Source organism: Chiloscyllium plagiosum, chromosome 12 (assembly GCF_004010195.1).
Source record: "Chiloscyllium plagiosum isolate BGI_BamShark_2017 chromosome 12, ASM401019v2, whole genome shotgun sequence".
Lineage (NCBI taxonomy): Eukaryota > Metazoa > Chordata > Chondrichthyes > Orectolobiformes > Hemiscylliidae > Chiloscyllium > Chiloscyllium plagiosum.
The window spans coordinates 7,934,877-7,950,444 of NC_057721.1; the positions used below are offsets into that span (position 1 = coordinate 7,934,877).

General features: G+C 43.0%; 1 protein-coding gene across 7 annotated transcripts in view; it reads left to right on the forward strand.

The window, feature by feature from the left end:
- Nucleotides 1–15,568, forward strand: part of fndc3a (fibronectin type III domain containing 3A) — a 190,835-nt gene that overhangs the window by 110,309 nt on the left and 64,958 nt on the right. For 6 of the 7 annotated variants that reach the window (XM_043700406.1, XM_043700400.1, XM_043700402.1 and 3 more), the window contains 2 exons: nt 3,288–3,426; nt 4,152–4,205. In XM_043700406.1, the coding sequence (XP_043556341.1) occupies nt 3,288–3,426; nt 4,152–4,205 (193 nt within the window). The remainder of the gene's footprint in view (nt 1–3,287; nt 3,427–4,151; nt 4,206–15,568) is intronic. The other variant, XM_043700401.1, reaches the window with a different exon arrangement.

A 15,568-nucleotide genomic window follows, 5' to 3' on the forward strand; every position in this document is an offset into this window, starting at 1 on the left:
CTCTCTTCCAGTAGCACTGCAATGCTTTCCTTAACCAATACTGCCATCACCCCCTCCTTTCATTCCTTTTCCATTTTTTTTTGAACGCCTTGCACCCAGGAGTATTTAACCACCCTGTCCAGCTTATTCTTGAATAATTTCTTTGTTATTCCCACAGAACATCATATTTCCACTGACAATCTGCATCGGTAATTCACCAGTCCTATTAAATATACTCCATGCATTCACATAACTGCACATTAATGCGGATTTATACTTCATTCGTTTCTCCCTTTCTGTAACTGCCCTTGTTAATTTGCTATTGTCGATGCTATTGCTATCTGTCTGTCCCAAGTATTTTATGCACCAAGTAGTAGTTTCTAATATTCTTTCTTGGTTACCACACCCTTACCAAGTTGGTTTAAAGCCTTCCCAAAAGCATTAGCAAAACATCCTGCACAGAACTCCGTTCCAGATCTGTTCATCCAGCTTGTACAGCCATCATATTCCCCAAAGCCAGTGACCTTTATCCAGGAATTTTGAGCCTAGTCTCCTGCACAACATTTAAGGCTTACATTCATCTGCTTTATCTTTCTATTTCTGTACTCATGGCACAAGGAGTAATCTGGAAATTATTACATTTGAGATCCTTCTTTCTAATTTTCTACCTTGCTTCCTAAATTCTGGTTGCAGAACCACATCGTTCTACCCAAATCAATGGTACCAGTGTAGACCAGTGACTGTGTACCTTACCCCAGAAAAATGTGCTACAGCTGCTCTGTGACATCCTTGATGGGGCAGGCAACATGCCATTCTGAAGTTATATCTGTGGTCAAACACACATCTGTCTGTTCCCCAAACTAATGAATCTTTTATCACTGGCTCTTCCTCCCCTAATATTGCAGCCAAACCACCCCAGTGCCATAAATGTGACATTAACTGTACTCCCTTGAGGAACCAGTGCCATCATCAATTTCCAAAATGAAAGCTGCTTTGTAAGTGCGACCCCACTTACAAGTGGACCACTGCGTTACTACTCATTTCTCTTGGTATGCCTGGCAGTCATTCATTCCCTTTCTGTCTCTAGGCCCTTAGGCTGTGCTGTGACCAGTTCTCTGAAAATGTTATCTACATAATTGTCAGTGTCACAGATACTCCACAGTGATTCCAGCCACTACTCAAGCTCTGAAACCCAGAACTTAAGTTACTGTAACTGGCAGCATTTTCTGAACATGCGGTCGTCTAGGACACTGGTAGAATACATGAATTACCATTTGCTACAGTCCATGCATTCCACTTGACAGAGTTGCACTGCTATGTCATAACTTTGCTTCCTTTATGTGAATTTTATTCTACTTTGGTTTACTTTTTTAGTTTATTACGTTGTCTATGACTTTTACTAATTCCTGATATTTTTCAAGTAAATCTAAATGTAGTTACTTCCTTTAGAAAGTACACTTTTCTAATTTGCAGCAATTTAAAGACCATCTCTAGTAGCAGTTTCTTAACACCATGAATTTGCAGAAAAAAAGTAGAAGACACATGCACCTTATGCCACCCTTCACTGAACTCCTCACTCAGCACAATTTACTTATTGCAGTAAACCTTACTTAAAGCACTCTTTTTTTCTTCTGCATCAAATCCCATTGAACCACATTCACAAACATACTCATTCAGGCGAAATCCCCCTTGCATTGATCCAAGCAGTGGGATTTGAACGTGTGGCCCCACAGAGATTGGAATCTGAATCTAGAACCTCAGAGCACTAGGTCACGCAACCGTTCTAGGACATTTGCAAGAGTTCTGGAATTTGTGAAATGCTTTTAACACATAGACTTGTTATTGGGCTCACTGTCATTTCTTTTGACCGTTTCTTACTCTTTTGCAGGATGTCGGTGCTGCTGACGAGGCTAGCATCCTTGTCCATCCCTAATTTCACTTTAAAACATGATAGACAGCTGTATTCTCAAATAACTACTAGCCATTTGATGTAGGTTCACACACAATCCCATTAGGAAGGCAGTTCTAGCATTTTGACCCAGTGACCATGAAGAAAGGATGATACAGTTCCAAGTCAAAATGATGTGTGAATTGAAGGAGAATGGCAGATAATGGTGTTCCCATGTATATGCTGCTCTTTCCTTCTAGAAGTCATGAGTTGCAAGTTTGGAAGAAGCCATCTAAGGGGTATTGGGATTTGTTGCAGTTCATCTTGTCACTGGTACACACTGCAATACCCCTGGTCAGTGACGACGGGATTGAATATTCGAGATGTTAGATGGGCAGCCAGTTAAGACGGATGTTTTGTCCTAGGTGGTGATAAATGTCTTGAGTATTGTTAGAGCTGCTCTCAACCAGAGAAATGGAGAATCTTCCTGACTTGAGCCTTGTAGATAGTGGGCAGGCTTTTGTTGTCAGCAAGTGAGTTATTCACCACAGAAGTCCAGCTTCTGAATTGCTCTTATATGGCTGGTACACAATCTAATTGCAGTAGGAGCACCTGTGAGTTAGTAAGAATATTTAAGCTCAGTGACAACCGAGTTTCAGATTCTTGTCTTTGGGATTCACTCCAACTAAAATGATTCTTGGTAACCTACTGAATGGTGAGAAGTTGTAGCTATTTGAGAATTACTGTACCAGTCACTCATCCCCTTTCAACCTGTGCATTAAGAGATGTAATCTATAAATGTATCTACTCACATTTCATTAAATATCGACTCCCTGCTCACTCTTGACCAGTATCTAAGCCATTCCCTACTTGCTCCTTATCCTCATCATTGTTTGTATTGCATTCCATACTTGAGCTGTGCTCCCTGCAGGAGTTCTTCAAGCTTCCCTTCCAGTGCTGTGTTTCTCCCTGTTCACAGCAATTTCCATCTTCAACTTCATGGATGGTGCAATCTTCAATGATTATTTCCCTGCTTTTTCCCAAAGCCACTCTGCTACGTCATGCCACTTGATTTGTTTAATCAAGACTACAATTTAAACTTGCCTTCATTTATCTTCCTTAATGCTTCTATTCCCTGCTTGGTGATTGAATTTCTCCATGCTCCCAGCTTGCACCTCCAACCTCTGAATCATCTTGGAAGTGTTCAGTCCATTTAAGGAGATATACCAGTTTAAAATAGTTGCAGGTTTGTGGTGATTATAAGACCTTTTGCTGTGTTGAAAAGTCATAAATGCAACTTCGATAGAATTCTATTTTAAAAATCAAATTTAAATTTTATTCAACAAACCACTAGCTTTTGTTGAATGTGATTAACTTACTTTCATTACTTAGGTTAATGATACAATTTTGTCTGCTAAAGGGTGCAAGCAGCCTCTAACCTAATAAGAGGAACGCCATCAGAATCAGAGAGTTTTACAACATTGTGCAGTGAACCAGACACGCCAGTGCCACCTAGAATAATAAACAGGACCAAACATTCCCTCAGTCTACAGTGGAAGGTGAGACAAATACCCAAGTCCAAAGTCATTGCTGTTCAATTATCTCAGAGCTCCTTATTATTGCTTAGTTTTTCAAATAATTGAATTTTTGAACTTTTACATTTTATCAAACCATTGGCTCAATCACCGGTCACTTCGTTTTCTTGCCTTTCTTTATCAATGCTCACTGCATCTTCAATTTTGAGTTGTTTAGCTGAATTAATCAAGTGTAACTCTGTGCTCCCATATTTACCATTCTTAACAGTTTCCATGTTCACTATCAGCTGCCTCATCACTCATTCTCTTCTTTGGTCAGGCCTTTGTTATCTTGAATGACTTCAGACGATTGATTTGAGAATCTCTGATTGTCTTAGTTATTTATTTGATTTCTTTTCATATTCCTCACCTTTAATCTGATCTCTTAGGCAGTCTCTACATGCTTATTGTTGAATTGTTCTGCCTGGTACCTCATATCTTCCTCTTAAAAAACATCCTGGAAATATCAGACTCTGAAGCTGTTCTATCTTAGAAACTCGCTAATGATTTTTTCAAACTTAAAATGTGCTGCATCTCTACCACATTTGTCTAAATATTTTACCAATAACCTATCTTGCTCTTAGTTGTGTTCTTTTGTATTATATGCAAATGCTTAGCTATATGATTTGTTGCAAGTTATTGAGAGGTATTTCATTAACATAGCTTGCTGTTGAGTTTGACTTTGACTTACGTTGCCTTAACTTTTGTAGGCTACGTGTGACAATGGTTCCAAAGTCAGCAATTATAATCTGGAATGGGATGAAGTAAGTGAAATTTGCTGTAAATTGGCGTGTAGAAATCCTACAATATTACAATTGTATAATCAGGTACACAGCTAATCTCCATCATGTTACGAACCTTGTATTCTCTCTCATCTTTTCCTCCTTGGGGGGGAATAGAAAGCCTTCATATTGAAATATGGCACAGGAACATTCTCCATTAGTTTGCCTTAATTTTTGTATCCTCACTCAACATACACATTTCCACTGGATACTGAATCAAGTGGGACCTCAGGCTAAATTTCCCTGTCTCAGCCTTGGAATTCATAGCATTACCACAGTAAGTCCAGTCAGGAGCAATAAGGAATTGAACCTGGACTGATGCTGCTGTGTAAAGTTTAGTGTCCTAGTGGATAGTGAGTCACCTGGTATACCGGCTAACTAGATAATTATTGTATGCTGGATTGGTACTGTCGGTGAGCATAACATATAATATTTGAAAGTCATATTACAGTTGTACACAAGAAACAGACTTGTTTTCAGTTGGTATTGGTAAACTGTGTATTTGGAGGCTTGCCTCAGTGATCCATGATATTGATATGCATTAGATTCTTGTATCATGTGCCCTGTAAGTAATAATGAAGTGGGCAACCTGTTATGGAAGGTTATTAACATAATCTCTCATGCCATTGTTTCAGCTATTTCAAGAGTTATTTTCTCTGTGGTTATCTTCTCTGCAGTTTCACAATTGCTATAACTAGACCTTTTGTTTCCATTGCCTTCAAAAGTGAACCTTTTGACGATCTGCCCCAGCAGAGTTTGATCCCCAGTCTTATGGATTCATGTTAAAGTCTTAGAAATCAGCAGAACAGAGAAAAGCTCTTTAGCACAATGTGTCCACATTGGACTACCTAATTATTCTAATCCCATTTTCAATACCCAACCATTCATTTGTTTTATTTCGCCCTTGTACCTCTAGCTCTCAACTTGCAAATTCTACCAGCCATTCACCATGACATTTGCATCACCCAAGTACATTGAAGCAGCACTGAAATAATTCTAACATTCTGGCAGGTAAAAGTAGTGCACAACAGAGGGAGTAGCAATGAACTGAAGGAGGACCAGCTAATCTGCATATTTTAACTTGGATGAAGCAGATGGTGCTGACGATCCTGGGAAGTAGAACTGCGGAAGAGCTTGGCCACTGGCAAGACAGAAGTTGTCTGACTCGGGAACTGAATACCTTATCCTCTTCCTATCTTCCCAGTTCTCCCTCATCTCCCAAGGTCATCTGATTCTCAAGCTGCAGATGGTGAAACGCAATTTATTTTCTCCTCACTCCTCCCTGTAACTCAATCAAACCTTTGTCCCTTTTACACTTCAGAGAAGAAAGAACAAGAATGTTCCCATTCATAAGAGAAAGAAGATCTGTGAAGATGAAGAGGTACCATCATTAGAGTTTTACAGATGTAGTCACCAGAAACTGACACTGCACCTATTTTATGAGGCTGGGACACAGGACCCTGTTTACACATGAGACACCAAACACGTGTTCAAGTGCCTGGACAAGAAGGAAAGGATAATCCAGATACTGCTGTCCTGAAGGTGATGTCTTTCATTAATTGTGTAGTAGATAACTTAGATGAGGACTTTGTTAGGATACAGAAGAGGTTAATGCAAAATAAAATGCAGCAAATGCTGGAAATCTGAAACAAATTGAAAGTGCTTGAAGTACACAACAAGTTTGACATCTTGTCTAATGAAAGCTCACGGGCCAGAACTGTCAACTCGATTTCTCAACTCAGATGCTGCCGGGCTGTTTTCAGCATTTCTGTTTTTATTATTTGTGAAAGTTATGTTGCCATTCTTCAATGTTGCTGGGTCGAAATCTTGGAACCCTCTTCCTATAATATTGAGGGTATACCTAAACTAAATGACCTGCTGCAATTCAAGAAGGCAGTTCATCACCACCACAAGGGCAATTAGAAATGGCTAACAAATGCTGGGCCAGCCAATGAGACCCACATCTGAATGAATTTCAAAAGAACCACCCTGGAAGAAATGGTCACTTCCATCTGTGGAATCTGTCTGTGTCTGATGTTCGGTGTGACAACCTGACTGAAAAATAAATAGATTGGAGTGCTTCTGTGGAAACTCAGGCTGCTGCCATTCTTACTTTTGATAGCACTGTTTGAGTCTCGATCTGTTCTGAGCAATCAGTAGTATTGCTGAGCCACTGCCAAGGCAGAGTTGCAGTGGCTCAATGGAACATGAACCTGTGCCTTCTCTCAGAATGACAAAATTCCTGCTCTTGCTCATGCTATACTGCACATGTTGGTTCTCATCAGTCAACCAATTTAGGCTTGATGAGTGCAGCCTGCACACCAGCTAACTACACTCAATGCAAGCAACTTTCGACTATGACTGCTGCAACCATTAATGAAGTACCCTGTAGAAACAGAACATTACAGCGCGGTACAGGCCCTTTGGCCCTCGATGTTGCGCCGACCTGTCATACCAATCTGAAGCCCATCGAACCTACACTATTCCATGTACCTCCATATGCTCGTCCAATGACGACTTAAATGTACTTAAAGTTGGTGAATCTGCTACCATTGTAGGCAAAGCATTCCATACCCTTACTAGTCTCTAAGTAAAGAAACTACCTCTGACATCTGTCCTAAACCTGCCACCCCTCAATTTAAACCTATGCCCCTTCGTGCTCACCGTCACCATACTTGGAAAAAGGCTCTCCCTGTCCTCCCTATGTAACCCTCTGATTATCTTATATGTCTCTATTAAGTCACCTCTCAACCTTCTTCTCTCCCACGAAAACTGCCTCAAGTCCCTCAGCCTTTCCTTGTAAGACCTCCCCTCCATACCAGGCAACATCCTAGTAATTCTCCTCTGCACCCTTTCCAAAGCTTCCATATCCTTCTTACAATGTGGTGACCAGAACTGTACACAATACTCCAAGTGCGGCTGCACCAGAGCTTTGTACAGCTGTAGCATAACCTCATGTTTCCGGAACTCGATCCCTCTATTATTAAAAGCTAAAACACTGTATGCCTTCTTAACAACCCTGTCAACCTGGGTGGCAACTTTCAAGGATTTGTGTACCTGGACACCGAGATCTCTCTGCTCATCTACTCTACCAAGAATCTTACCATTAGCCCAGCACTTTGCATTCCAGTTACTCCGACCAAAGTGAATCACCTCACACTTGTCTGCATTAAACTCCATTTGTCACCACTCAGCCCAGCTCTGCAGCTTATCTATGTCTCTCTGTAACCTACAAGATCCTTTGTCACTATCCACAACTCCACCGATCTTAGTATCGTCTGCAAATTTACTAACCCACCCTTCTACGCCCTCATCCAGGTCATTTATAAAAATGACGAACAGTAGTGGACCCAACACCAACCCTTGCGGTACACCACTAGTAACTGGACTCCAGGACGAACATTTCCCATCAACCACCACCCTCTGTCTTCTGATCCAAACTGCTATATCTCCCACAATCCCATTCCTCCATATTTTGTACAATAGCCGACTGTGGGGAACCATATTGAACGCCTTGCTGAAATCCAAGAACTCAATAAGGTTTGTGAGGCACAACCTACCCTTCACAAAACCGTACTGACGATCCCTAATCAAATTATTCTTTTCTAGATGATTATAAATCCTATCTCTTATAACCATTTCCAACACTTTATCAACAACTGAAGTAAGGCTCAATGGTCTATAATTACCAGGGTTGTCTCTACTCCCCTTCTTGAACAGGGGAACCATATTTGCTATCCTCCAGTCTTCTGGCCCTATTCCTGTAGACAATGATGATTTAAAGATCAATACCAAAGGCTCCACAATCTCCTCCCTGGCTTCCCAGAGTATCCTAGGATAAATCCCATCTGGCCCAGGGGACTTATTTATTTTCACACTCTGCAGGATTTCTAATACCTCTTCCTTGTGACCCTCAATCCCACCCAGTCTAGTAGCCTGTAGCTCAGTATTCTCCTCGACAACATTGTCGTTTTCTAGAGTGAATACTGTCGAAAAATATTCATTTAGTGCTTCCCCTATCTCCTCTGACTCCACACACAACTTCCCACTACTATCCTTGATTGGCCCTAATCTTACTCTCGTCATTCTTTTATTCCTTAAATACCTATAGAAAGCCTTAGGGTTTACCCTGATCCTATCCGCCAACAACTTCTCATGTCTCCTCCTGGCTCTTCTGATCTCTCTCTTTAGGTCTTTCCTGGCTACCTTGTAACCCTCAAGCGCCCTAACTGAGCCTTCACATCTCATCCTAATATAAGCCGCCTTCTTCCTCTTGACCAGAGATTCCACTTCCTTCGTAAACCACGGCTCCCGCACTCTACAGCTTCCTCCCTGCCTGACGGGTACATACTTATCGAGGACACTCAGGAGCTTTTCCTTGAATAAGCTCCACATTTCTAATGTGCCCATCCCCTGCAGTTTCCTTCCCCATCCTATGCTTCCTAAATCTTGCCTAATCGCATCGTAATTGCCTTTCCCCTAGCTGTAACTCTTGCCCAGTGGTATACATCTATCCCTTTCTATCACTAAATTAAACATAACAGAATTGTGATCGCTATCACCAAAGTGCTCACCTACGTCCAAGTCTAACACCTTGCCAGGCTCATTACCCAGTACCAAATCTAATGTGGCTTCGCCCCTTGTCTACATACTGTGTCAGGAAGCCCTCCTGCACACACTGGACAAAAACTGACCCACCTATAGTACTCGTACTATAGCGTTCCCAGTCAGTATTTGGAAAGTTGAAATCCCCCATGACAACTACCCTGTCTCTCTCACTCTTATCGAGAATCATCTTTACTATCCTTTCCTCTACATCTCTAGAACTATTCAGAGGTCTCTAGAAAACTCCCAACAGGGTGACCTCTCCTTTCCTGTTTCTAACCTCAGCCCATACTACCTCAGTTGACGAGTCCCCAAACGTCCTTTCTGCAACTGGAATACTGTCCTTGACCAACAATGCTGCACCTCCCCTTCTTTTACCATCTTCTCAGTTCTTACTGAAACATTTAAATTCTGGAACCGGCAACAACCATTCCTCTCCCTGCTCTATCCATGTCTCCGAAATGGCCACAACATCCAAGTCCCAGGTACCAACCCATGCTGCAAGTTCATCCACCTTATTCCGGATGCTCCTGGCGTTGAAGTAGACACACTTCAAACCAACTTCTTGCTTGCTGGTGCCATCTTGCATCCCTTATACTTGATTTCGGACCTCCCTACTTTCAATCTTTTCTATACTCAAACTACAATTTTGGTTCCCATCCCCCTGTTGGATTAGTTTAAACCCACCTCAGTAGCCTTAGTGAATTTTCCCCCCAGGATATTGGTACCTCTCTGGTTCAGTTGAAGACCATCTACTTTTAGAAGTCCCACCTACCCCAGAAAGAGCCCCAATTATCCAAGAATCCAAAACCCTCCCTCCTGCACCATCCCTGTAGCCACGTGTTCAACTCCTCTCTCTCCCTATTCCTCGCCTCACTACCACGTGTCATGGGCAACAAACCAGAGACAACAACCCTGTTCGTCCTAGCTCTAAGCTTCCATCCTAGCTCCCTGAATTTCTGCCTTAACTCCCCCTCTCTCTTCCTACCTATGTCGTTGGTGCCTATGTGGACCACGACTTGGGGCTGCTCCCCCTCCCCCTTAAGGATCCCAAAAACACGATCAGAGACATCACGAACCCTGGCACCTGGGAGGCAACACAACAACCGTGAGTCTCTCTCGTCCCCACAAAACCTCCTATCTGTCCCCCTAACTATGGAGTCCACAATGACTACTGCTGTGCTCCTCTTCCCCCTTCCCTTCTGAGCAGCAGGGACAGACTCTGTGCCAGAGCCCTGTGCCCCACTGCTTTCCCCTGGTAAGTTGTCCCCCCAACAGTATCCAAAACGGTATACCTATTGTTGAGCGGAATGACCACAGGGGATCCCTGCACTGCCTGCCGGTTCCCTTTCTGTCCCCTGACTGTAACCTATCTGCCCTTTTCTTGTACCTGAGGAGTGACTTCCTCTCAATAACCCCCTCTGCCTCCCGAATGATCTGAATTTCATCCAGCTCTAGCTCCAGTTCCCTAATGCGGTTTTTGAGGAGCTGGAGTTGGGTGCACTTCCCACAGACGTAGTCAGCAGGGATGCTAGTGGTGACCCTTACTTCCCACATTCTGCAGGAGGAACATTCAACTGCCCTCACCTCCATTCCCACTATTCTAAATTCCCAAAGAGACTGTTAAAAAATAAGGAATAAAAAATAAACGTGTTACCTTACCAATCTGGCGCACAGAATCTTTTTTTTTGGTTAGAGGAGGATGGATGGGAGACACTACCCAAGTAGTGTTTTGGGTAACGCAACCACACAAATATATGACTTCCCAGAAGTCCTTCGCTCTTCCCTTGCACCTCTCAGCAAATGGAGGCCCAACTCCCGAGGTAAGTCCCTTTTAATGCGGGAAAACTCACCCTTCCTGGCAGCCCTCGCTTCACCACTCCTTCTCTCCTCACCACTCTGGATAGGCAAATGTTTTGAAAAGTGGAGCATAAAGGAAATCCATGCTGATTATTAGATTATTTCTGTATCTATTGTATAAGGCATGAAATTATAAATTTGGATGAAAATGTACATGTTCTGGTGATTTTTATTTTGGTGTCATCAGGCAAAAGACAATGGGATGGTCACTAATAGAAATAAGGAAAGGAATAAGGAACCGTTGGTGCTGAAGACTTGTTGAGTTTATCAATATCACTTATAAATTATTTGGTCACATGGAGCCTCAGCCGAAAAACATTGTCTGAGATGTAGCCTCCGTTAATTTCTCCTGCTGCTCCACTTGCTGTTGGACTTGAGTTTTCTGTATTTCTTCCTCCTTTGTATTAATGTGTCAGATTGTTGGCCTGGAAGTGGTAGCAAGAGGTGCAGTTATGCCGCATACCACTCAAAAACTTGATACCTGATCAGCTGAGTGCTGCAGGGTGCCTCCATAGGAATCAGGCAACAGAGGTGAGGATGAGTAAGTCCTTGCAGCAGCTAAACTCTGTTGAAGGCCTGCTGTGTATGTATGGATTATGGACCAGGGTTCTTGAATCATACACCATGCCCAAAGTAGATATTAACTGTATGGAATCCCTCTTCCTTCTTGATGCTGGGATCAAGTTCCATTCTAGAATCTGAGTACAAAATTCAAGACCAACTGTCCACTGCAGTACTGAAGAGTTCTGCATTGTCACAAATATCAATTGTTAAAGGAAATGGCAATGGAAAAGGCACTATTTCCCCTTGTGAGTATTGTGTTTTAGGATATCTTTATTAACTCACTCACCAGCTCGCTACATTCATTAAGATCAGGTTCCCATTCATGCATTCATAACCCATTACTCGTTATAACACTGTTTCATTCATTATATTTTACTACCATAAGATAGATCAAATTTAAAACAACCCTTTCAAATACATTATTCCATTTTCATACGTTATCAGCCCTTGCTACAAGCAGTGTTTACATCTGAATAAGTTTAGCATACAGAACAATACCATCCCTATCAGTCTCCATGAAGCATTATAATATTAATCAGCCCCTTACCAACTGTTTCCCAGGCCTGAATAGAAGACAGAGCACCAAACATTTTCCCCAATTACTATGTACTCATTAAATGCCTTTTAACTGGGCTATTATTCCTTTAAAAAACTGTTGGAGGGGATTCAAGATGGCAGCGATCCAGTAGGTCCGCCCTGCTGAGCTCTGCACCAGAATACAGACAAAGTGGTGCACTCACCCTCCCTTTAGTACCAATTGTGGTAGAAATTGTTTGTTGTTGACCCCCAGAATTGTCCTGTGTTAGTTTAAAATAGTTAGAAAAATGACTAAATGGAAGGGACTGCAAGGATTTCAGCAAGCAGGGCATTCCCCCGTAGCAACAGACGCGTCTGCAGCCGCAGTGTAAACCTTCACGAATGCCCCGGGGACTTGCCTGTGGAGCAGGGCCTGGTCTCCGAATTCGTGAAACTCCAAAAGAAGATTGATTCAGTGATGGAGGACACCTGGATCAGGCTGGAACCTATCTTGGTCATGCTGCAGAAGCATGACCAGGATATCCAGCATCTCGGGCAGCACGTCGTGAAGGTGGAGCAACGTACCACGGCCTCCAAAACTGCGGTAGAATCCACGGCAGGTCGGGTCCAGGCCCTGGAATGGCAGGTACGGACCTTGGAAGAGCAGATCAATGACATTGAAAATCAAGGTCGTCAGAAGAACATCCGTCTGGTGGGGCTGCCGGAATAGGAGGAAGAAGGCCAGCTCGTCAGCTTCTTGGAGCAATGGCTCCCGCAGTTTCTGAAGCTGAAAGTTGAAGCAGGCTGGATGCGGCTCAAGCAGGCCCAGGCCCGGCAGGCAGGCCCAGGTCGCAGTGCGCAGGCCCGGATTGGACCAGCACCTCCGCCTGGTCCTAGTTCAACTCCAGCATTACAAGGATAAGCAAATGGTACTGGAAGCCTCTAGAGCACTGGAGAAGGATGCACAATCTCTAGTATACAAAGGATCACAAATTGTGTTTTCCAAGACTTTTCTGTGGTCATGATTTGCAAGAGGAAGGCCTTTGATGAGGTAAAAAGGCAGGTGAGGGACTTGAATATCCAGTATTCCATTTTATATCAATATTACATTTCAGCCACGGAGGGTCCATGTTTAATTTTGACTCGCCAGAAAAGGCGAGTATTTGAAAATAGACTGGCTGGCTTGAATAATATGAGCAATAATGTTTACTTTGTTTTTCTCTGTAATTTGCCTGGTTGTTGGGTTTTTTTTAATATATGTGGGGGCCCTAGTTGTTTTTTCTTTTACTCTTTCTTCTCCCTTCTCTCTCCCTATCTGTTATACTTGGTATATTTTTCTCATCATTTCCTTTTCTTTCTTCTCCCTTGGTATGGGATGGGGGTGCAGGGAGTTGGGGTGGGGGGGAGAGGCATGGTTGCGGGAGATGGGGGGCTTATTATTTCTTTTCTACCAGGATTGCCTAGGGTTAAAGTATGGATAGGACAGGATGAGTGCCCACTTTTAATTTTCTTGTTATAGATGTGTGTAACTTTTTCTGACTTTGTGTTGTCTGGAACTGGGGTATGTCTTCAGCTGGAAGGAGCCATGGAGGGGTTAGTGGGTAGTATGAGCGGCCCCTGTGGGCAAGGGGGAAAGTCTCCTATCCTTTGTGTTATATGTGGTCTGTTGTAGAAGTAGCTGTTCAAAGTTTTGATTTGGTAATTTTGGTAGTTATATTTTAAAATTTATATGAACTGTTTGCTGTTTTCACTCGGTGCGCTATGAGTAAGGTTCTTCCTCCCAGGGGGCCACAGACTGTTTTGGATGGCTATGGCTAACGGTTTGTTTAAATGGTGCACCTGGAATATTAAGGGGAATCATTTACCAATTAAGAGAAAAAAGATGCTTTCAAGCCTTAGAAAAGAGAGGGTCAGTGAAGCCTTGCTGCAAAAAACACATTTAACCGATTAGGAGCATTTGAAGTTACAGCAGGGAGGATTTGGACAGATGTTTTTCTCACCCTTTAATTCAAAAAGTAGAGGAGTTGCTATACTCATCTCGGAGAATCTCCCATTTCAACTGTTAGACCAAATTAAAGGGTTTAAGGTCGGACAATTTAAGTATTGGCAGAGGCAGTTGATAAGGGTACCCTCTCTCACCACTATTATTTACATTGGTACTTGAGCCATTGGCAGAGGCCATCCAGAGGAACCCCAATGTAATTGCCCGGAGGTAGGATCAGGCAGGCATAAGATTACCCTTTATACGGATGACTTTCTTCTCTTTTTAACTGATCCAATGACATCTGTGCCCCATTTAATACAAGTGATTAATCTATTCTGTTCCCTTACAGGTTATAAAACTAACTTTATGAAGCCATGCCTATGGGTGGCCTTACTAGAATACCCGATCTTGGGGATGGAACCTGTTTCCCTTTCAGGTGGTCACGGGGAGGGTTCTTGTAATTAGGCATATTTATCACCCCGGCCTTTGATCAATTATATAAAGCTAACTTTGTGCTGTTGCTAGAGAAAATAAGACAGGATCTTTGTCACTGGGAGGATCTTCTGATATCCTGGTTGGGTAGAATAGCTCTGGTCAAAATGAATGTTCTTCCTCGTTTATTATATTATATCCCATACAAATGCTCCCTTTTATGCTGCCGAGGCAAACACTCCGGAGGCTTTACAGTTGGCTTGGATCTTTCATCTGGCATCATAGGCAGCCTCTTATTAAGCTTGCCAAATTGCAGCTTCTGCAGCAGAGGTTTGGATTTCCCGGATTTTAAGAAATATCAGTTGAGTTCCTTACTGTCCTATGTGGCTGACAGGGCTTGCCTGGACCCATGGTCAATCTGGTTGGACATCAAGGCCTCCCAGCAAAATGCCCCCTCATCAATTGGTTGTTTGTGGACAAGACTGTTATGGACTATTGCAGAAATCTGACTGCCCTTAACACGGTTAAAGCATGGAGAATGATGTAGCAACCTTCCACTGTCACTCCCAGAGTAGGAATATTAGGATTCTGGCCGGGGTCGATTGTCTCTGGCTTTAACCTTTGGGAGTGTAGAGGAATCTCCTGTTTGGGAGATTTATTTGATGGGGTGGTCATGATGTCTTTCGAGCAACTGAGCCAGAAATATGAGCTATTAGGAGGGACCTCTTTTGTACTTTCAGGTTAGGGACTTTGTACAGAAAAAGACGACATTGATGGTTAGTCCCTATAAGTCATAGAGATGTACAGCATGGAAACAGACCCTTCAGTCCAACACGTCCATGCCGACCAGATATCCCAAACTGGTCCCACCTGCCAGCAGCCGGCCCATATCCCTCCAAATTCTTCCTATTCATGTACCCATCCAAATGCCTTTTAAATGTTGCAATTGTACCAGCCTCCACCACTACCTCTAGCAGCTCATTCCATACACGTGCCACCCTCTGTGTGAAAAAGTTGCCCCTTAGGTCTCTTTTATATCTTTCCCCTCTCACCCTAAACCTATGCCCTCTAGTTCTGGACTCCCTGACCCCAGGGAATAGACTTTGTCGATTTACCCTTCCATGCCCCTCATAATTTTGTAAACCTCTATAAGGTCACCCCTCAGCCTCCAACGCTCCAGGGAAAACAACGCCAGCCTGTTCAGCCTCTCCCTATAGCTCAAATCCTCCAACCCTGGCAACATCCTTGTAAATCTTTTCTGAACCCTTTCAAGTTTCACAGCTTTCCGATAGGAAGGAGACCAGAATTGCACGCAATATTCCAACAGTGGCCTAACTAAGGCCCTGTAAAACCGCAACATGACCTCCCCACTCCTGTACTCAAT